The following is a 22775-nucleotide window of genomic DNA, read 5'->3' on the forward strand; positions in this document are numbered from 1 at the left end:
TGTGCCCGTATAATATATGTATTTTGGATTTTACTGTAAGATCAATTGAAGTTTGAGTTTGAAAGCTTAAAAATATGAATGTAACGATCAATGCTTGAATTGTCAATCTCGATCATCTATCGAGCGTCAATTTTCTTTAAATAATCACTAAAAAGTTTATTTTGGGATATAACCATTTTGGTATAAAAAGAATTTTCAAGGGTATTTTCGGTACAAAACACAATTTTCCAAGTATTAAAAGGATTTGATTGGTTTAGTAATTTTTTACAAAATACTTGGCCGTTTCTTAAAACACCCTTATTATTATTATTTATACATAAATTTTTTTGTAAAAACCTAGGTTAATCCAAAAAAAAAAAAAAAAAGTGGATTGAAATGAATATCCATACTACTTTCTTTAATCGTGAATATTTACTTATATAAAGTAATTTTGTTATAAGAAATATAAAACACTTGTGAATATGGTATATCTAATTTTTCGAGTAAAACACCGGAGAAAAACATCTATGATTCTGTGAACTTGCCACGTCAATCGAGTATAATTTTTCAAGTTAGAAAATCATGACTCTTTTTATTTATATTGTTAGTGTTGATCAGTTATATAGCTTATGTTTAATTTTGTCAATATCTCACAATATATTTTGAATGTTTATTTAAAGAAAATTGATGGTCAATGGATCGTCGAGATTGACAATTAAAACATTGATCTTCACATTCATTATTATTATTATTATTATTTTTTGAGTTTTCAAACTCAAACTTAGATTGATCTTCCCAAAAAATACAAAATGCACATATTACCTCGGTGAAATGGAAACTCATACCAAACATTATTATGTCTAAATGTCTAAAATGATAATGCTGAACTAACATTGTAGGGGACATTTCTGACATGAAAATCTGTCATAATCATAGATACTTTTCATCGAGATATAATCATATCAAAAATGTCTCCCATAATGTTACTTCAGCACAACTCTTTCAAAAATGAGTTGTGCTAAAGTGACCTCAAGCTGAATCTCATATTGCACTTCTCGACGTCATGAAGTGCCTGAGGTTTTAGCCTGAATCTCATATCGCATTATTCTTTTAAAATTAGCACAAATCGTTGGAGTGGGCATCAAGTTACCTAAGCCCAGCCTTAACTCATTTCGAGCAGGGTGGGTCGGGTTATCAGTGCAACCCGCTGGATTGGTAGTCCAACCTTCTTTTTTTTTTTTTTTTTGACCCGGTCATAAAACCCGAAGTTCTTGTCTTCGCATTTGCAAAATCCCTTCTCATCTTCTTCCAACAGAAACATTTCCGCCGCCACTGCCACCGCCAGCACGAGCCTCCGTCGAAGGAATCTGACACACACACACACACAGACATACTCTCCTTCTCTCTCTAGGATCTAGTAATGGAGGTCTCCATTGTAACAGTTGGAGGCAAAGGTTCATCTCTCTCTTCAGCTTCTGTTTACTTAGTCGCAAACGGTCTCGCTAAAGTAAGAATCGATTCTTCAGTTCTCGAGAAGCTCTCTCCAACTCACGTTCTTTCTTCAACAAATCTCCAGATTTCAAATCCTAACCCTAGATTTCTTACTCTAGAAGAATCCCGAGCTTCTCTCATCGTTCTCTTGAACAAACTTGTCCTCACAAATACTGGGATTCGATCGGTTCTCCCTCTTTTCATTGTTGAAACCCTAAACCTAGGGTTTGATCCGGGTAATTTGGATTGGGGTTCTGTATTAGGGTTTTTGGATTCATTGTTTCGGTTGAATGGTACGACACTTGTGGATACAGGTGTAACTGATGGAGAATTGGTTGTTTTGGAGAATTCATCCGCTGTTTTGGGTGGAATTTGTGCGATTTTGGATTATGGTTCATCGGCTTTGTCGATTGTGGCCGATGCAGTTTCTGCTTTATCGTGCGAGGCTTCTAAGGCTGATGTATCGACCGCAATTAATTTGTTGGATTCTGGTGATGGATTCTCTGTTAAGGATGAATTGGCTGTTGCTAGTGATCTCAAGGTTTTACTTGTTGGGTCGAAACTTGTGGGTCGTGTTGGTTCGAATGCGATTTCAGAGATTCCGAAGGTTCATGGGAGTTTTAGGGAAGTGGTAAGGTCAGTTCACTTGAGAATGCGTGTTGAGTTGAATTCTAGTGTGAAAGTTGGGAAATCGGATTCAGGCAGTAGTGTGGGGAGTGGGAAGGCATTAGTGACAACGTTCTTGCCTTTGGCGACATCTCTATTGTTTCTTGGTGAGAGTAGTTTATGTCGAACAAGATTGAATTGTGATTCAATCGACAATATTGATGTTCTTTCACAGGTGTTGAAAATATTCGAGGGGAATTGCCCCAGCTTTGATAGTTTGAGAGATGGGTTTCGGTTGGTTTCACAAGCCGCATTTGAAGTGGATTATGTCACCCTTTTGCATGAAATATACAGTTTATTGGTGAAGATTAGAGAAATTGTTGCTTGGGAAGGATCATTGGCTCTGTTTTCACTCGAGAGAAATGAGTCAAATGAGAAACCCAGAGTCGAGATGAATGGAGACAATGCAAATGCCGAAAGAAAGACCGAGAGGAAGAAGAATAAGGTGGTTTTGGGAAAGGGAACTGTTGTTATAAGACAGCTTATTAAGGATAGATTGTGGAGTAAGAGTGGGGAATTGGTTGAAAATTTGGCTTTCCTGAATGATTGGGCAAGAGATCTTTCTTTGTTTTTCGACCCTAAGGAGCCGGAACTTGATACTTTTCTGAAGAAAGTGAAAGAGATTGTAGAAAGCAATGAAGCTAGAAGACGACCCAAGCTTCCCAAGGTGAGAAAGCACCATACATTTGAATATTTATTTCCTTTTCATTGGTTTTTTTTATAAGAAATTTTATCGTACTTTCTGTATTTATTAGGGTACTCGAGATTTTGCTAAAGAACAAATGACCATAAGGGAGAAAGCATTTACAACCATAGAAGAGGTGTTTAAGAGGCATGGAGCGACAGCTCTAGATACTCCTGCTTTTGAATTGAGAGAGACTCTCATGGGAAAATATGGGGAAGATTCAAAATTGATATATGACCTTGCTGACCAGGTAATGTATTTCACTGTTTGTTTGTACTAGTCATACATCTTCTTGGTGCTTTGATCGATATCTTGGCATTTTCTAAAATTCCATCAGTCCCAATCGAATGAAAAAAGAATCCCCTAAGAAACAATAGGTGCATTGATTGTGCACAACAAAGATGGGTGAGTGAGAAAACTAAGAAATGACTCATTCATAAAAATATAGTCGTACTAGCCCCAATAGGTGATAAACTAAGGGAATGCCGACTAAGATGGTTTGATCATGTGCAATGAAAGCTGATCATGAACCCAGTTAGAATGAATGTGCAAGTTAAAGGTTCCAAAAGAGTGAGGGAAAGGCCAAAAAGAATAGGATGTGAATGTAGATAGTGACAACGGATATGAATGCACTTAAACTTAACAAAAGACATGGATTTAGACTTAATTGATTAAATAAAATAGATAAGTTCATTCAACTGACCTCAAAATTTGGGTCAAGACTTTGATGATGATAATTGTTTTCAACAAAAATTCTGCAAAAAATATGACATTGTCTTCCAATTAGTGTGTGTGCATGGGTGGGTGCTTTTTTTTATTTTGGGGGGGGGGGGGGGTTATGGGGGCTTGCCGAGTCCCTATTTACTTTGATGTACGTATGCGCATAGATGGTCTCAAAGAAATTACCATGTAACCTCTTCTCGTAATCTGAAGAGTTTCTGTAATCCAAAGTGGTTCTACAACCACAAATTTGGATTACGTGTCGTAAACAATCCATGAGCCGATCCCTTTAATGAATCCCCTTTTTTGTGTTTTGGGGGGAATGTAAGAGAGCAAGCAACAGCCCTAACAGGCTTCCTATTCCTAACCAGAAACTGATTTAGAAAGAGCCAGTGTTAATTAAAGCCGAATGAAATATCTAAGTTTGAGGGAGCAAGACTAGTTTCACCATGGAATACCCATGTGAATACTCGCTTAAATAGACAACTTTAAAGTATGTTTTGGTTAACATGAATCTCCTACCTAACAATTGGCTTCAATCTCTTGAGCATATTTCATGACATCTCTAATGTTTGTGGTGAATCAGGCTGATGAACTTGTCATTATGGATTATATACTATTGTTTCAATGAAAAACCTGCATCGTTGTTAAAAATATGTAATTCTGTGTGTAACATGTTTACAGGGTGGCGAGCTTTGTTCTCTGAGGTATGATCTGACTGTTCCATTTGCCAGATACGTAGCTATGAATGGTGTCACTTCATTCAAAAGATACCAAATAGCTAAAGTGTACAGAAGGGATAACCCGTCTAAGGGGCGATACCGTGAATTCTATCAATGTGACTTTGATATTGCTGGTCAATATGAAGTGATGGGACCTGACTTTGAGATTCTTAAAGTTTTGACCGAACTGCTTGATGAATTAAATATTGGTGATTACGAGGTACTTGTTCTCCTTGGATGATGTTTTCATATTAATATTTGCTCTCATTGGTTGAAATGGGATTTTAATCATGCTTTAATCCACTTCAGGTATTAAAGTAATCATGCTCTATGTTCTTATGCTTCTTTGTTGTGATTTGTTGACTACTTAAAACTGTTTCCTGTTTAATCATGCATACTTCTCTTTATAGATAAAGTTAAATCATCGGAAGTTGCTAGATGGGATGTTGGAGATATGTGGAGTATCTTCTGAAAAATTCAGAACCATATGTTCAAGCATTGACAAGTTGGACAAGCAATCATTTGATCAGATCAAGAAGGAAATGGTGAGAACACACATTTGATATCATTTAGAAACAGGGCGTGAGTATGTATTGTTATTGCCATGTCTCCTTTTACAGGGTTGTATGCTTGTGTTCTATATCTGGGCCATGGTTTAAAATATTGGAATGTATTGGTTGATACGTATTGGTATCGGCCAAGACCGATACGGAACATTGACTCTGAAACATTGAATGTTTCAGGAATGCATCAGGTATGTATTGGCCGATACCATATCGGTTTTTTCATTAAGCGAAACATCCAATCGATACAATATTTTAAACCTTGATCCAGGCCATGTTTATCTTACTCTATCCTATTGTTAAAGGTAGGGGAGAAAATGCCTCTTTTTCTGGGCAAATAATTTTAAATTGTTTTTACATCATAAAAATGCTAATAAAGAAAGTGGTTGGACACTCAGCCTGTTCGCATCTACTGTAATGATGACAACTACTAGTGTGGTTGAGCAAGTGATTACTAAATGGTCCTTGGATAATAGTTACTTCTTGTCAACTGCCAATCTTTGCATGAATCATATGTATTAATGCTGGGCATTTTAACCTTGTTTGTTAATCTTCTTTTGTTGCTGGATACCAATTTTTTTTACCCTTACTTACTTTTGTATTATTCATTATTTTTATTTTTAAATTGACGGACTTGTCAACTTTTATGTTAAAAGATATGTTATCATGTGCTAGGTGGAGGAGAAGGGATTATCTATTGAAACGGCAGATAAAATTGGTACTTTTGTGAAGAAAAGAGGATCCCCTTTGGAACTATTATCTGAGTTGAAACAAGTGGGTAGCGAGTTTTTAGAAAACAATGGTTCTGTTCTGGCATTGAATGACTTAGAGATTCTATTCAAAGCTCTCGAAAAATCAAAGTGTATACACAGAGTGGTGTTTGACTTGAGTCTTGCAAGAGGTCTTGATTATTATACCGGAGTTATATTTGAAGCTGTTCTTAAAGGTGCTATGCAGGTAAATATTTAATCTTAGCCAGTTGATTGATTTCCTCCACATGTCACCAATGCACTCCTTGTGTATGATATGGCATGTATGCTGATTGATGTCACCAATGCACTCCTTGTGTATGATAGTGCATGTATGTTGAGGAAAATGCAGAGCAGTAATGTGTTTTTGCGATCTTTCTTTATATTATGGAGATGCAGTTTTGTCATAAATTCAATCCTAAACTACCATATGAAAATTTTACTTTAAAAAAAAAAAAAAAAATGGAAGCGCGCATGCACAGAACAGTCCCTACAGTCACACTCCCTGACCCCACAGAAATGTGGAATTGATATGAACTGGAATCAATAAACCATGCTATGAACCGATTCTAAATGAAAATTGAGTGTTTCTTTGAAGCATATCTGCACCTCTATTCTGAGCCTCATAGAGTGGGAACCCTATAAATTAACTCTCATGGATGTTATAATGTCACTGTGTTATCATCATGAAGGTGTCACCATCTATCCCTTATCGTAAAAGTTGGAGCCGGCCTAAAGAACTGGTGCTTTATTAAGTCTCAATGGATGTTATAATCTTAAAATCTATGTTTTAATCTTTGGGTTGATTAGAGTCCTATACGCCGAAAGAGTTCCTTTTTTAGCACGTACCATGATGAAAATGCATACTACGATGTATTTCTTCCATCTACTTGACTAGTTTCTTTTCACCTTATTTCAGAAGAAAAATCCATTTTGTGATATATGTCTTCCATATTGCCGGTTCTTGATTTTTTCTGAACATTGTAATTCTCACCAGTTCCAAGTTTGATGAAAAAAAATGGTCGTTCTTCGGTCACCAGTTAGAATTATATCACTAACTTACATATGTCCTCAGGTTGGTTCCATTGCTGCTGGAGGGCGTTATGACAATCTTATAGGTATGTTTTGTACGAAGCAGGTCCCAGCAGTTGGTGTGAGCCTTGGAATTGAACGAGTATTTACTATTTTGGAGCAGCTTGTGAAAGACAACAACCAGGTAATCTTATATATTGTGGTCCAATAAATATTGGTGGATGGTATATTCGTTATTAAGTTGTAGTTTAAGTACAAAAAATTGGATCCACTGTCTGTCCATGTTCTGCACACAAAATAATATAATGGTGTATATAAATTTTACCATCATCATTGATATTGAGTATACACACATGAACAGTCTATTATCTATGTTTTTTAAGCACAAACTATCTTGAGTGTGGGCGCAGGCACACAAATGGATTTCCTCGCTTCCCCATGTAAAGCCCTATGCCACAGATACTTTTGGTCTTTCATTCGTATGGTTTCCTGCACCCTACTTGATAATCAGTTCAGTGGGATTACTACCACCATTCAAAAAATTGTTTGGTTTTTGTTGACCATCCAATCAATGGTTTGGAAAAGGCAGATTCTTTTTGGTATTTTGGGAACATCCCCCCAAGTAATGTTTCGAATTTGTTGATCTACAAGCTGTGGTCCCTTACTCCCTCATGTATGTTAATTGTAGTTCTCATTACCTACCTACCTGAAAAGACCAATTGAGTTTAGATAATGATGATAGTGTGTCTTCTAGTTGTTTTGGGGTGGGGCATATAAAATGTGGGACATTTTGGTAGCATATACTAAACTGGCCCCTGTTAATCCAAGATTGACAGGATAGACCTGTCATCTATTTTTTTTGCGAGCATGGTATTAAATTTTGACATATTCCATGAAATATACCGAACTGGAAAACATATTCCATAAAATATACTGAACTATCTGCATTCCCACAAGGTCCAACATGAAATTTAATTGATAGTTTTCTTTTTTATATACGTTTTGGTGGAAATCACCTTTCATTTTGTGAAATATTTCGGTGAATAGTGAATTTCAACTGAATAATCAAAATTTAGGTATAAAAATGCATGATTTTGGTGGAAGTATTTCAATCACCAGAAAATTTCAACTGAATCCATTTAGCCATCAACATGGAATCCATTTTTCATAGGTTAGAAGTTTCAAAATGGGCCGATCTTTTTCTTGCGTTAAAATAATCTCCATTATGGGGAGATCCAAAGAAATATTCTATTGAATCATGACAGTTCCCTTCCCCATGCCTAATTTTTTTAAATCCCCTTTCTTTTTAATTAGATCTAAACCTAACAGGTCTTCATTTTTTTTGTGTTAGGGGAGAGGGAGAGACAGAGAGAGAGAGGGGGGGGCAATCTGTTTTATACTTTTAGTTTGATATTTATTAGGCCAGTTGCGGTAGGCCTGTGCATGGTCCTAGAAAAAAAGGAGAATAGCATACCATCTAAACATTGTAGTAGAGCAGCATTTTTTTTTTTTTTTTAAAGTTTCCTAGATGCCTTGGAAAAGTGTTGGTAGAGGACTCTTCTAATTATTCCATTTTGGGTTTTGGCAGGCGGTCCGAGCAACAGAAACTCAAGTTTTGGTGGGTATTTTGGGGGAGGACCTGTCTCAAGCTGCTGAATTGGTGAGTGAGTTGTGGAATGCCAAGTTGAAGGCAGAATATGTGGTCAGTAAAAGAATGATGAAACTGATTGATCGTGCTAAAGAATCGAGGATTCCTTGGATGGTCATTGTGGGTGAGAGGGAACAAAATGAAGGCAGTGCCAGATTAAAAGACATTGAAGCAAACAAGGAGGTAGTGGTCTCAAGGGATCAAGTTGTTGTGGAACTTCAGAGACGGTTGAACAACACTTTTTCCCTCTAATCCTTCCATCCATACAAGCCATTCTAGTTTGAGGTATGTTTACATGAACTTGTTCCATTGTATATTACATAGAGTGAGAATTCATCCATTATTATTATCGATAACCAACACAGTTGAATTTATCAAGGATTCATCTTTGAACCCCAAAATTAATGGAACATGATAGTTTACAATTTCAATTTGTGTGTGTGTGTGTTTTTTTTTTCCTCTTCTTTTTCCTCTCTTTGTATTTGGATAGATAAAGAAACAATGATTCTGCAACTCATCATGTAGCACTATCTTCATAGATGTCAATTGATTTACGAAGATGTGAACTTCATTCAAATTTTTTTCAATTAAACATCTCCTAGAACTTTCATGTTCACTAATTACTTCTATTCTTTGATGGAGATCATGCCATTTCATTCACAATGGTTGCGGAGCTATCATTCGACACACAAGTTTTACATGAAAGCCCTTCATAGTGAAGGAAAAAAATTAAATACATGTGATAAAATCCAATTCAACTATAATTCAATAATGGCTGCAAGTACAATCGTGATGATTACAAGAAGAAAATTAACTTTGTTTTGCCCTGACAAATGTTTCCAAAGAGGAAATATATTCTTACATTGAAAGGTTTCCAAGAGATCCATTTTTTGTGTGGTGTATCTTGAGAGAAATATTTAGGGAAGACTGCTAATAGAGTTTAATTGGAGTGTTGCCTTCGCATGCCTAGCCAAAAAAAAAAAAAAAAAATGAAAGAAAACTTGAGATTTTTCTTCTCTTGACCTTCTATATTTTCAAGGAATAATGGCTCAAACTACCACCACCAAACAAGTAATCGATACATGATAATGAATGAGAAACCCCTTTCCTTACCATGATGGTGACCGTCAAAAACAAGGCATCAAGATTTGTTATGAATCTTGAGGAGTTGTTATGCATATCTCGAGGTCTTTTAATGGTGAAGCTTAATAACGCCTTTCTTCCTCACTATCATAATAAGGATAGTTGGACTCATAATAAATAGACTCCCAAGTTTCCCATAGCTCCACACTTTTCAAAGAGTCGTCTTGAGGTGACAAAATGATGTGGTGTCGTGCACATTACCGTAGATGCTTTTCCGTAAGATACGAGTAAAAAGCATTTACGGTTATTTGTGTGCCACCACATCATTTTTATCACCCTTGTCACCCTTTATGTCATTCCAGCATTTTCCCTTTTCAAAAGCAAGTGGTTGGAAAAACATAAATAATGCTGGTCGAGTCCAGAGCTGTGTGTGAGAGAGAGAGAGAGTGAGAGTCATCTCGTCCACACGACTTTGTCACATGCAAACTTCTAGTTAAGTCTATAATCATCTTTCTCATTGTCACATTTTTATTTTTTTTGCTAAAACAAACAAACAATACTCCAGAAGCATATTAAAAGCCATTTATAATCATCATCTAGTGAACCCACCTATTTGAGTGGAAAAATTATGAAAGATAAATTAGTAGCAAATTGGTGATAAAGTAAGAAAAAAAACTCTACTGAGATGGTTACATAAAATCAGATTTAGGTCCTAATACTGAGTTCTGATAAATAAATAAAAATCCAATCGGATCCTATTATTATCAGTTTGGTTTGAGATAAAACCCGACCCATTGACAGTCCTACATGTGCCACATACATCCTCATAATTCAAACTTCATATTCCTTGGGTAGGCCATCCTTGGGGTCCATCCCAACCCAAACTAACACCAAGAGTAGCATTGATGAAGATGTGTGTGTGTGTGGAACATGTGCCACACTTGTCCCCAAAGAGACCACATTTTCCTCCACAAATTACGAGCTTTCCAATGGATAATTGGTTGGACAAAAGATGTTCGTGCATTGATGTTAAGGGCCTTTTGGGCAAAGAGAAAAACAACACCTGTCATTAGTAATTGCTGAGCTGGAAAGAAAAAGATTGTCTTTTGCAACATGGGTCAATAAGTAGGGTTCCCGCGTTGTTCCTTTTTAATGGATCAATGACATAATTAAATATTACGCGTGACAACATTTTTTTATTTCATTTTATACCCTTAAGTACCCTCTCCCACCCAAATCAATTGGACTCATTGGATCCTAATCCTATGTGTTATTTTTGGGTGCTTGAATTAATTAAAAAAGAATAAATTATGATTAAAATCAAATGAGATTTGTTCAACCAATCTCGATTGTTTGTCATAAAGCTCCGAGGATGATGATGTTTGATCCTTAATGATAATATTTTCTTTTAGAGTAAAGATTTTTTTACACCCCCATCACATAACTGTAAATCATTTATCTTAGGATAAACATAATTAAAAAAGAAAATCTTGTGTATCCCGAGGCAAATGACCTATGATTTTGTGATGGGGGTGTGTGTCAGAGGGAGGCGTCATATTATCATGACTCTTCCTTTTGTTGTCCTAAAGTAATCACGTCATTTGATGGAAATATGGATCAAATTGATTCAACTTGATCTGGTCCATTGCGTTTCCCACTTTTAGGTCTATATAAGTGGTAAATGTGATATTTATGTCGGGGTGCTAAATCTGACAAGTATGAACTTACAAGATTTTACAAAAGAAATAACTTAATAGACAAAATTGAATAGAAGAGCATAATTCATTTAGTCGATCTCAAATCTTCAAGATAAGGCTTAGCTACTACTTTTGTTGTCGCTAGTGTTGATGTTTGGGATTTGGGATTGTTCGAACCCCATATGTGACCTCTCTGATTTACACAAAGTTGTCTTAAAATCTTGATTACCCATTCTTGTTACACCATCGCGAGTTGTAATTACAACTTCATTTTCTAGATTATTTCTCTAAATCTTTTGTGATACAATTGAGGATTTAAATTCTAGGATAATTTGAGATTGATTCTTTTTTCCAATTTTAGACTTTTATTATTGTTATGCTAAAACATGTGCTATTATGGTTATTAACTGTTGAAAATGGTCAAAATAATCCTTTGCTTTCTTCCTATACGGTGCCTTGAAATTTTGGTTAATTAAAGTCATAGTTAGTAAATTCGCGAATTAGACGAATAATATTCTTCCTAATCAAAACTGCCATTGGTTTCAAAGATTCGGATGAATTCACAGATCTTTGAATCCCAACGAATGGATCGCGATTTGTATTTATATTCCGTAAGTATTTTAATAAAATACTTCGTATTTTCCTATTCTCAGTTCTCACTTCAAAACTTAGGAGGGGGGGGGGAGTTGAAAATCATTCCCACAAAAATAATTAATCTTGAACAACTTAGGGAACTTCTAGAATATATTGATGATGATCGTAAAGAGCTTGAAAAAGAAGATGAAATTACATCTAATTGTGAAGATATTCTTTTTGACGAACTATTTGGTCCATCTACTTCACATTAATAACTTTTTAGAAATGACAAGAAATTTATTTTTGAACTTAATTAGATCATGCGACATGATGATTTTGACATTAATTAGAATATCATGTTTTATGCTTTTCATTTACATTGATTATTAGATAGATTAAAACTAAATCTTTAATTGCAAATATATATTTTATTGGATGAATGTGATTGTGGATTATTTACTTAAGATATTTTTAATTTAAGTATTAATAATTTGATTAATAGATTAGAATTGTTAGGTCATATCATATGTTATATATATATCAAAATTTAAAAAAATTTAAAAAATTGTTGGATCTGAATCAAACTAGATTTTTTATTATTATATAAATATAAATTATATAAATGAAAAGAAGATAGGGAGGTATCCCCCAAACAACAAGGGAAAAAAGAAGAAAGAAAGAAAAAATACACGCTCAGCGGAGAGCTAATTGTCACAAATGATATCCTAATTAAAAACAAAATCTTGGAAACACACTCCCTCAAAGTCTTTACTCATCTGTGACCAAAGGAAGAGAAATCCCAAAATTTCTAAGATCACTGTATGAGACGAGCTCTTCTTGCAATGGAATACCCTGTTGTTACACTCTCTCCAAAGATCCCAAGCAATGGCGAAAGAAATGATAGCCCAGAGAAGCCTCTTTCTAGAGTAGAAGATATTGAAACTCCACCCCTCCAGAAGTTCAAAAAAAGATAAGGGGAGAACCTAATCCACCTGGAAACAAGATAAGAAGAACATTCAAATAACTCGGAAAAAAAGACAATGACTAAGAATGTGATTGACAGACTCCCCATCCCTAGAACAAAGAAAGCAAAACTTTGGAGTAATCCACCCTCAAATTATTTCTGTATCGTATTTTTACCGTCCTACATTTTTCGTCGAATTTTAAAACAAATCGGTTATCGCTATTCCGAATGTTACCCGATTTATTTCCATACCGTTTTTTCCCCGTCCATTGAATTGTTAATTATGATCAAATTCAATAGAAAATCACATTTGATAGTTATTGGTCTATTTGTGGGTTGAGCCTCACATGGCCTATGTTCATTATGTGGTCCATATAATAACTACTCATAATAGACAACATGATTTCTAAACAAAAATGATCATAATTTATGTTAGAATAATGATTTTATGACGCCCCAGGCATGGCATGTGTTAGAACCATAGAATTTTCCTGGGGATACATAATTACACATATTTATGGGGATGTAGAGTTGTGTATCCCAAGGGTAAACAATCTACGATTCTAGCCCATGTCACATCAGGGGACTTGTGTTAGATGGGGCGTCAGAAAATCACGACTCTTTATATTAAGATGTAGTTCATGTGCTATAAAATTAGAAATGAATACATCCAAGGAAATGTAATAATTCTAATAAGTAATAAACTAAGAAAATGTTAGTTGAGATGATTTGGATATATTCAACAAAGGTTGATTACAATTCCAACTAGAAAAATAATCAAGTTGGAAGTTCTTAAATAACGAGAGGAAGACTCAAAGGATCGTCGAATGAGATTATGAAATTATATATTTAAGATAAGACTTTGAGGTTAATGAATGGTGATATAGTATGTTTATGTAGTCTATATTCTAAGGGGATACTTTTAGGACTTAGTTTTTTAAATGAGAGTCCGTGATATCTTAAATTAGTGAATGTAGAGTTATCCTTGAGATTTTGTTCTCAACGTCTCGAGTGCACAATTCTTTGTGTTTCTTTTGATTTATTTGAATTGCTGATCTTCGGGTTAGGCCTCCTCAACCTCTTACGTGATTATGTCTCAGTCTTTTTATTTTTTTTAAACGAAAATAATATACATATTAAGAGAAAAAGTCACTTGAAATGGTTAAATCATGTGCAACAAAAATTGATTACAATCCCAAACATAAAAAAGTTGTAAACTGAAGATTCTCAAAAAATGAGAGGAAGACATAAAAGAATGTGAATTGAGGTAGTAAGAGGCACAAGACTCATACATATTGGACGAAGAATCACTAATCAAATCATAGAATCTCACGATTGATATCGATCAAGCTATTCTCATCGATGAGGGACATCATTCTTGTTTTCATAATGGGTGGTATATGGATCTCTTGACTCTTGTCTACCCCAATTCACATTTATTTAATTAAAAAGCTTTAATATTGGCTTTAATAACTAATCCCGACTCACAACTACCCTCATTAAAATCTTCAATGAAATAAAAAACAATCTTCAACAACTAATCCTCTAAGTCAACAACCCATCTAACTAAACGGTTATAAACAATTAAAGAGAATGAAATAAAATAAATAAATAAATAATAAAATAAAATAAAATTGAGACGGATTTGAACCCATTTTGTTAAGTACAGTGAATTCTCTTTTAAGATCCGACTTGTCTTCCTTTTACAATAACAGAGTAAAGTAAAGGCAATCTTCCAAAGGGCGCATAGCAAGTGAGAGAGAAACCACAAGAGACGATTTGGGAAAATTTTGAATCTTTTTCTTCAAAATCTCCATAATTTTCTCGAAATCTGCTTTCCTGCTAAGAGAAAACTTCCTTTTGGATGGACTGAAAACCGTTGTGGGTAAGATTCGGGCAAAAAAATGGCTATAATTGATGAAAAATCTGAGTCAGATGGGAAGGCTTGGAGTGTCTGTCGAATGTCATTTTGGCAATCGGGACATGCTTCTTCTTCGTCTTCTACTACACAGAATCTTCAACATCAACAGAATCAAAATCATGTCCATGGATCGAATCATCATTCTTCAAATACAGTTTCATCTGTAGCTAGATCTCTTCTTCCTACCAGGCGTAGACTTCGTCTCGATCCATCTACCAAGCTTTATTTTCCATGTGAGTCTTATCTGGGTTCTTTTTATGGTCGTTGACTTGGGTTTTTTTTTTTTGTTCTTACTTCACTTTGTTTTTTTGAATTTTTGTTTCGTGGGTATGTAGATTTTTGATGATTTAATCCATTTTGAGGAGTAGGTATGTTAATTTTTGACGATTCAATCTTTTTTGAGAGTTGGGTTTGTCGATTTAATCGATTTTGAGGAGTGGGTCTGTTGATTTTTGACGATTCAATCTTTTTTGAGAGATGGGTTTGTTGATTTTTGTTGAATTAATCGATATGGAGTATTGGATTAGTTGATTTAATAAGGGTTGAGAATTTGGTATGTTGGTTTTTGTTGATTTAGTCGGTTTTAAGGATTGGATTTGTTGATCTTTAATAATTGAATTTTTCTTCATTTGCCCATTTTTTTATTTGTTTCAGTTTCTTCTTAATCTCTAGGATAGATTGAAATATTTATTGGATATATTTTTCTTGAATTTGGGTATTATATATGTTAGATTAGATTGTCTGTGTCTAGGCTTTTACTATCTGTGATTCATCTTTGGACTTAGTTATTTGGGCCCCTCAATTTTCTTTCACCTTTCCTAATTGTTGGTTAGTTTATTTATAATTACTTCTGTTGAAGATGAACCTGGTAAACAAGCAAGAAGCGCGATAAGGATAAAAAACACTAGCAGGTCTCATGTAGCTTTCAAGGTATGGAAGAAATTCTGGTGGGTTTTTTCTTTAGTTACTTATACTGTGTTCTTGCTATATGCCCATAAGTTCCCAATTTTAAACAAAACATGCCTTCCATCCCTACCACCTAGATATTCTTATATTGATTACGGTTCAGGACATAACAAATCCATCAACATTATATTGTACATTGATGTATGAAACGATTTGTATGCTATATTGCTATTGCATCTACAATCTGATACTAATGATGAATTTTTCATGTTGTTTTAGTTTCAAACAACTGCCCCAAAGAGCTGTTTCATGCGTCCACCGGGTGGAATTCTTGCTCCCGGTGAAAGTATTATTGCAACCGGTAACAACTTCTCGTCTTATCCTCCATGTTCATGCTTCCATTCTGAACTTCCTTTCTGCTTGTCTGGGAAAATAAACAATTTTGGACTACAAGAAGTTCTTTTTATTGTTTTCGTGCTTTTGATTTTGTTTTGAAATGCTAGTCTTTAAGTTCGTGGAGCATCCAGAGAACAACGAGAAACAAATAGATCAGAAGTGCAAAGTTAAGTTTAAGATCATGAGCTTAAAGGTTAAAGGAGGAATGGACTATGTACCAGAGCTGGTGAGTTGTTTCTCATTCAAATGTCTCCATCTTCTGCTTGTTAATATTACACTTTCCACTCCAATTCTTTGTGCATTTAATTGTTGTGACTCATTCTGTCCCTATTCTCGAGTGATTTGTTATAATTCGTTCTTTTCACGTTCTGGTGTGCCATATCATTAACTGTTGTTAAAAAATTAAATCAGATTATAATATTATGTAAGAAGTAACAACGTACTTTGATTGTGCAAAGGTGCCACCTCAGTGATGTGTTAATATTTTTGTGTGGTCATACTACAGACTTGGGATCAAAACCCCTACACCTACCAAAAAGATTTAAAAAAAGGTGTGAAATGTTGACCTAAATAAAAGTTCATATTTGTGAAAGCTCATAGAATATAATAAATCAAAACTTTGTAGGTCCTGCACTTTGCTTTTAATATTTCCATGACCCAATCCCCGACTCCTCAGTGATGCTCCAACTTTGTGCAACCAAGGACAATAGTCTACTCTTTTACATGGAAGACTATGGGCCTATCTGTTTTCCAAGTGACTTGTAATCTCCATCTTCAATTTTGTTTATTATTATTATTATTTTTTTGTAGGATTCAAGTTAAGTTCTTTTATATATGGGCTGAGTTTAGGGTATTAGCCGGGGAAAATAGTGGGTTTTATTGTTGATTGAATAGAAGGCACTATGTAATTTCAGTGTTGAATAAATATGGGTTTCTTGACTTTCTTTTGGTACAGTTCGATGAACAAAAGGATCAAGTAGCAGTTGAACAGATTTTGCGGGTTGTATTCTTAGATGTCGAACGCCCTAGCCCTGTGAGTAGCATTTTAATAGTTCAACTATTTTTTTATGTATGCAAAGTTACGTGCGTTCATACATGATGTTGCAAATGTGCATCAATGACATACAATTGTGCTTTTCCCTTGAAAGGCATTGGAGAAACTGAAGCGCCAGTTGGCTGAGGCTGAGGCTGCACTTGAGGCTCGCAAGAAGCCTCCAGAAGACACTGGTCCTCGGATTGTTGGGGAAGGACTTGTCATAGATGAATGGGTAAAGTAGATGCCATTAAATCTTTTTGGAGCATTTTAGAAACACCCCCTATAAAATTGGTGATATTAGGTTTACCTCCCTTGACCCATTTTTTCTTGATGATTTAAACAGTGAAATTATAATATTTACCAAATTTTGATTTAGTAATTTAAGTATTTAAAGAGCATTTTGAAAGATAAAAAAAAATCAAAATCAAAATTTCAACATTAAATCATCAAGAAAATACAACCTGAACTTACGGTCAAGGGGGGTAAGCCTAATCTTGCATTTTGCAATGGGGTAAACCTAATATCACCAATTTTACAGGGGGTTGTTTCTAATATAGCCATCTTTTATGGTTTTTTCTCTTGATTTTGGTTGAACTTTTCTTTCCTTTGCCTCAATTGTTTATGTTTCTCCATTTTGTTTTTCTAGAAAGAACGAAGGGAAAGATACCTGGCTCGGCAACAAGTTGAAGGTGTTGATTCAGTGTAGAAGACTAGAAGTGCGGTTTCAATGGATGAAGAATGTATCATTTTCGACCCACCCCTTTTGTTGTCAGGTTTTATAATGAGGGGGAGGTTGACTAAAGGACTGGCAAGGAAACAATAACATGTTTCAGTGTCATATAATGTGAGATGATGAACCTTGTGGAGTTGGAAGGTATTTGATTTTGTAGATAATGTGATTTTGCTGCTTATGAAAATAAAATTGTTTTCTATGAAGATGGCACCCCACATGATCTGTGTCTCTCTTTGGTTCTAGGAGGGTTTAGTGTTGTTTGTGATTCCTTCTTTAACGTCGTTCTTTTTGTGGAAGTAGTTTGTGTTCTTGATATATAGGTTCATGGGGTTACAGACAGTTATGATATGCCTACTTGTCGGTGCAAGACAATTCATATCTCAGAGGATATTTCTTGTTAGTCTATACTTCATCAGACTTGCCAATATTAGAATCATGAGTATTTTTTTTGGTGGACATTTAGCTATTTGTTTACAAGTATTTTTGTTTCGTTGTTTCTCGATTGTGGTGTTTTTTCAGAATGATTTGATTGTTTAGTTTGGGGATTTTTTTTTTTGGATAACGGGGTGTTAGGACTTACATCTGACTAGGGGGACCGGATGAGCAAGGGCCGGAGCCAAGGCAATGGATCCTCACCTGGGCACATTCAACGCCCACACATCACATGCAACAGGTAAGTGAGGGAGTGCCCTCGCGGGTTGGCCCAAGGAAATAATGCTCATTCTGGTATCGAACACAACCTGCGGGGCTGATTTTCATCTTTGTTGTATTGGGGATTTGTTTTGTTAATCAATATATATAATTTTAAAAAACTACTGAATTTCATCTTAATTGCTTAGAAGAAATATAGATGAATATAAAGGGCTCTCATTCAAAGCTTTTATAAGCAATGGTTAAACAAACAGAAAATTACAATACTCTATTAAAATTAAAAATAAAAAGCAATAATTAGTTACTCAAATTTTAACAAATGTGAAAATTTGGACAAACAAATCTTTCAACCAAATCAACTTTGCACTATTAATTAGATTCCATATTCTATGGCAGTGTTTGACACTGTTTCAGTGCCCTCTTAAGCAATTTTCTGAGTCAAATTATTGTTTGATACGACTTAACTTTTGAGTTCTTGTTGAATCCAGAATCTAAAAAAATAAGTTAGAAGCCAAAGCTCCGCAATCCACCCTAGATGTTAATTAGCGTTTAGTTATGTTTTTTTAGAGATGGTTAATAAGAGGCCTGTGGATGATAGGATCAGACCCAAAATCGGATCTGTCCTAATTCGATAACTTTAGATATAATTGGATCGGGTTTGGATCCTAATTTTGAGATCCGATAAAATCCTGGTAAGACCAGAGTTGGATCTGATGCTTATTGGATTGGTTCCTATTTTGATCTGATCTTTGTCGGATTGGTCCCAGATTCATCTGATCTGACTCAATCTATTGATAGCTCAAATGGGAACAACATATTCACAATTGGGTTCTATGGACTGGGCTTGTAGAGAGCTTCCCATAGAGCCACCAACAAGTCGGGTGTTGGGTCATGTGAAGCATATATCCATATCCAAACTATATATTCGAATATCCGTATCTGATTGCTAATCCAACTATTTGAAGGATAACCGTATCCGACCCATTTAAACTTGGATAAATGGATATTCAATTTGTGTATGATGCACATCTGTACCGGACCCTAAAAACATTCGTATAAAAAAAAATGCACCCGTCGTTGCCAACCCTATCTTCCCATGGTTTCATCACACCTCTTGCATTGCCCTTGGGGCCATCAACCAACGGCATGGATCAGGTTTGGATAATCAGAATTGGGCAAAGATAGGCCTGATTAACATTTAGGACCAGGCTCGTCCTTGGATCACTTTGACCCAGCCCGACCCAATAACATATATTATATACCTATTTTATAACAAACAATATTATTAGATTTTGGGAAAATTACTAAAAAAATGGTTAAATATTAATTTACAAAAAAAAACTATTTTTAAAAAAATTACTTAAAAAGAATTAAATCGCTGGACTGTCTGGCGGTTTAATGTGTTAACATACATTGCTTTACGAAAAATACCCTCTGAATGCTTAAAACTCTAGACTGTCCAAGGTAGCAAATTGTTAAAATGATGGATTGTCTAGCGACTTAATTCGTTTTTTATGATTTTTGAAAAAAAAATTAAATTCTTTTTTTTAAATATTAAAATATGTAACCCTCTTTTAGTAATTTTCCCTTAAATTTTAAATAACCCGAAAACGTACGGGCCCAAGCCAAGCTGGGTATAGGAATTTCATTATTTGATCCGACCCGCCATTAATGGGAAGGGTCCAGATCTAGGCTAGGATTTGGAGACTTGATTAGGATCGGCCCTTTGTTTGACATCCCTTAATTGCCCTTCAAATCCCCAAAGCCTTATAAACCAAAGAGTGTAAAAATTCGTTACCTTCGGTTTAAATCACATCGGAGCGTCTGGAGGAGCGGTTTTGCATCCAACGGACACCAAACAGCAGACCTTCAACGTCTAGTTTTTGTTCCAACGGTCAAAAAACTCAAATGCACAAAAACTCCCTCTAAGATCTCTCTCCCTCTCAGACAATCTTCCAAGAAATACACCTCCAAGACACAAAGAACAATACATCCTTCTTCTAAACCACTATCTCTTCTCTCTCTCTAACCTTTCTTGTCTAAAACACCCTTTGATCTGCAACTGTTCTTCTCCAGATATCTCCTCTACCCATCACGAGAAAATGAGTGTTCTCAAATACCCAGACACCATTAACGTTTCAGATCTTCAGATATGGAACAATGCTGCTTTTGACAATGGAGACGCAGATATATCGGCTTTAATTAAAGCTTCTTCTGCAAATGTATCTGAAACCCTTGAATTGGATTCTAGCAAAGAAAATCATAGCCCTGTTTTGTGCAAATCCCCTGTTTGTGCAAAATCTCCAATACCCATTAAGCCTCTTCATCCTAATGGTGCCACAGACACCTCGCAAGGCAAGCCTTTAAAGCTCCTCTTCAAACAAGGTCTTCTTCTCCCTTCGACAACGGTTTCTGATATTGGGACCGAACCAGTCCGTAATGACAGCAAGATTGATACTGAGATCGAAGAGATTGAGATGGAGATTAGTCGGTTATCTTCCAAATTAGAATCACTTCGACTTGAAAAGGAAGGGAAGAATTTGAAGCCCATCGAAAATCCCCAAAGGGTCGTAAAGGTGGAATTCGTGGAGCCGAAGCAGAGTTTCAAGAATTTGGTTACGCCAAAAAAGATTGAAGGAATTCCAGCAGTAAAAGCTGTCACAAAACTCCGTCAAAGGGGTGTGAGTATGGGGCCGACGGAGATCATTGCAGATGTCAGATCCCAGAAGAGAGGGAAGCCAGAAATGACCCCAATTCCGGCAAAGAGGCGTCAGTCCTTGGCCGGAACTCCAACAATAAGTACTAGTGGGCGAAGGGGTGTTAGTATGGGACCATCAGAAGTCATTGCAGGTGTCAGATCCCAGCAGATAAAGAAGCCGGAAATGACACCAATTACATCGAAGACACGTCAATTCAGGGCCGGAACTCCATCAGTAAGTACTACAGTGCGAAGGGGTGTTAGTTTGGGACCTTCAGAAATCATAGTGGGTGTCGGATCCCAGCTTACCCCAATTCCTTCAGTACAGAATAGGCGAAAATCATGCTTCTTTAAGCTTCAAGAAATTGATGAAGAGAAGGTTACGAAACAAAGGGGAGGAGGAGGAGGAAGGAGCTTGAGTTTAAGCCCAAAATCCCGCCAATCTGTTTCGAAGATCAAAGCTTCGAAACAAGGATTAACGAGTATTGGATCAAAGAAACCTGTGAGAAAGGACGATGGAGTTATGTCAACTATTCAACCAAAGAAACTTTTTAATGGAGAAAAACCATTTTCCGCTAAAAGGCCAAATGGGAGGGTTGTGGCGAGCCGTTACAATCAAATTCTGTTTCCTTCTTCGAGAAATCTGTCACAGAATGATCATCGAAAGAGGTCGTTGCCTGAAAATGACAAGGATGACAGTAAGAGGTATGAGATGATCAGTGATTCCAGCCAGAATCAAGAAATTCCAAGTGAAGGAATGGGTCATCAAGGTTTAGAGGATAATCATCCCTCATCGGTTTTGAAAATTGCTGATTTGCTTCCAAAGATCAGGACCATCCGGTGCACAAATGAGAGTCCTCGGGACTCCGGACAAGCCAAAAGAGTGGCCGAGTTAATTGGAAGGAAATCATATTTTGGCGCCATCGAGGAGAGCAATGTAGTAGAGACTTCTGTTTGTCAAGCCTTGAGTTTTGATGATGAAGAAGAACAGATTTAAGTTGTTTCTTTTTTTCCTTTAATTTTGATATTCAGTTCAAATGGTTTGAATGGGGTAAGCTACCTTTTGCTTCCTCTTCAAATGGGTTGGTGGTTGCAAGTTTTAATCTGTTCCTTTTGCTTTGTGTCTCTGTAATTGACTTCGTTATAATGAGATAAGCTTTGCTCTTGCTTTCAAACTGTTGTTTGATGGTTGTTCTTCAATGACAAAGGCTTGTAAACTAGAAATCTAAGCATTTTAAAAAATGATTTTCCTTACTGATAACAAAAATTATTGATCACGTTTTGCTTGTACAAACTGACTTTTGGGGCGAAACTCAACTTTCACTTGTACGAACTTATTTTCAGGCTATGATGCAAACAAGCTTCCAATATTTGTCATGTTTGTCAGAAACTTGATTGAATGGCACATTCTGCTATGGATTTGTCGAAGCTGGCACATTTTTGCCTTCTTGTTGAAAGGATGTGTCTTTGGCACATGGCATCTCAAGCTAGAAAGCAATGGTTATTATGATGCGGAACGATCTTCCAATATTAGTCATGTTGGTTCAGAGACTTCGTTGGATGACACATTCTGTTTAGGATATTTGTTGTAGCTGGCACATTTTTGCATTCTTGTTGAGAGGACGTATGTTATGGAGGATGCTTAATTTTGTCATGTTGGGACATCTAGAATAAAAGAAACAGTAATGGATTTCAAAGGAAATGGAGTGGATTTCCCTAACATTATTTGTAACATTACAACCCTGTTGTCCCATTGGTCGTTCATTCTCATAGATGGCAAAAGATTTTTTATTTTTTAGATCTTGTCTTTAGATGGGATATGGTTGTAAATTTAGTCTCGTGGCAATGAGGGCTTCATT

General features: G+C 35.8%; 3 protein-coding genes across 3 annotated transcripts; all 3 read left to right on the forward strand.

The window, feature by feature from the left end:
* The first annotated feature begins 1257 nt into the window (after positions 1-1257).
* Positions 1258-8686, forward strand: LOC147390370 (Class II aaRS and biotin synthetases superfamily protein). Its single transcript, XM_086458249.1, has 7 exons — positions 1258-2803; positions 2892-3071; positions 4226-4483; positions 4674-4808; positions 5502-5783; positions 6651-6791; positions 8196-8686. Exons 1-7 carry the CDS (start codon positions 1400-1402, stop codon positions 8505-8507), a joined length of 2712 nt encoding a protein of 903 aa, XP_086314375.1. The 5' UTR covers positions 1258-1399; the 3' UTR covers positions 8508-8686.
* Positions 8687-14280: 5594 nt separating this feature from the next.
* On the forward strand, positions 14281-17770 carry LOC147390371 (vesicle-associated protein 4-1-like). Its single transcript, XM_086458935.1, has 7 exons — positions 14281-14729; positions 15356-15426; positions 15682-15763; positions 15906-16024; positions 16754-16831; positions 16947-17066; positions 17481-17770. Exons 1-7 carry the CDS (start codon positions 14480-14482, stop codon positions 17538-17540), a joined length of 780 nt encoding a protein of 259 aa, XP_086315061.1. The 5' UTR covers positions 14281-14479; the 3' UTR covers positions 17541-17770.
* A 2135-nt stretch (positions 17771-19905) lies between these two features.
* Positions 19906-22103, forward strand: LOC147390372 (uncharacterized). Its single transcript, XM_086457212.1, has one exon. It carries the CDS (start codon positions 20321-20323, stop codon positions 21911-21913), a length of 1593 nt encoding a protein of 530 aa, XP_086313338.1. The 5' UTR covers positions 19906-20320; the 3' UTR covers positions 21914-22103.
* The last annotated feature ends 672 nt before the right edge of the window (positions 22104-22775 follow it).

Source organism: Akebia trifoliata, chromosome 11 (assembly GCF_017979445.1).
Source record: "Akebia trifoliata isolate Shusen 1 chromosome 11, ASM1797944v1, whole genome shotgun sequence".
Taxonomy (NCBI): domain Eukaryota; kingdom Viridiplantae; phylum Streptophyta; class Magnoliopsida; order Ranunculales; family Lardizabalaceae; genus Akebia; species Akebia trifoliata.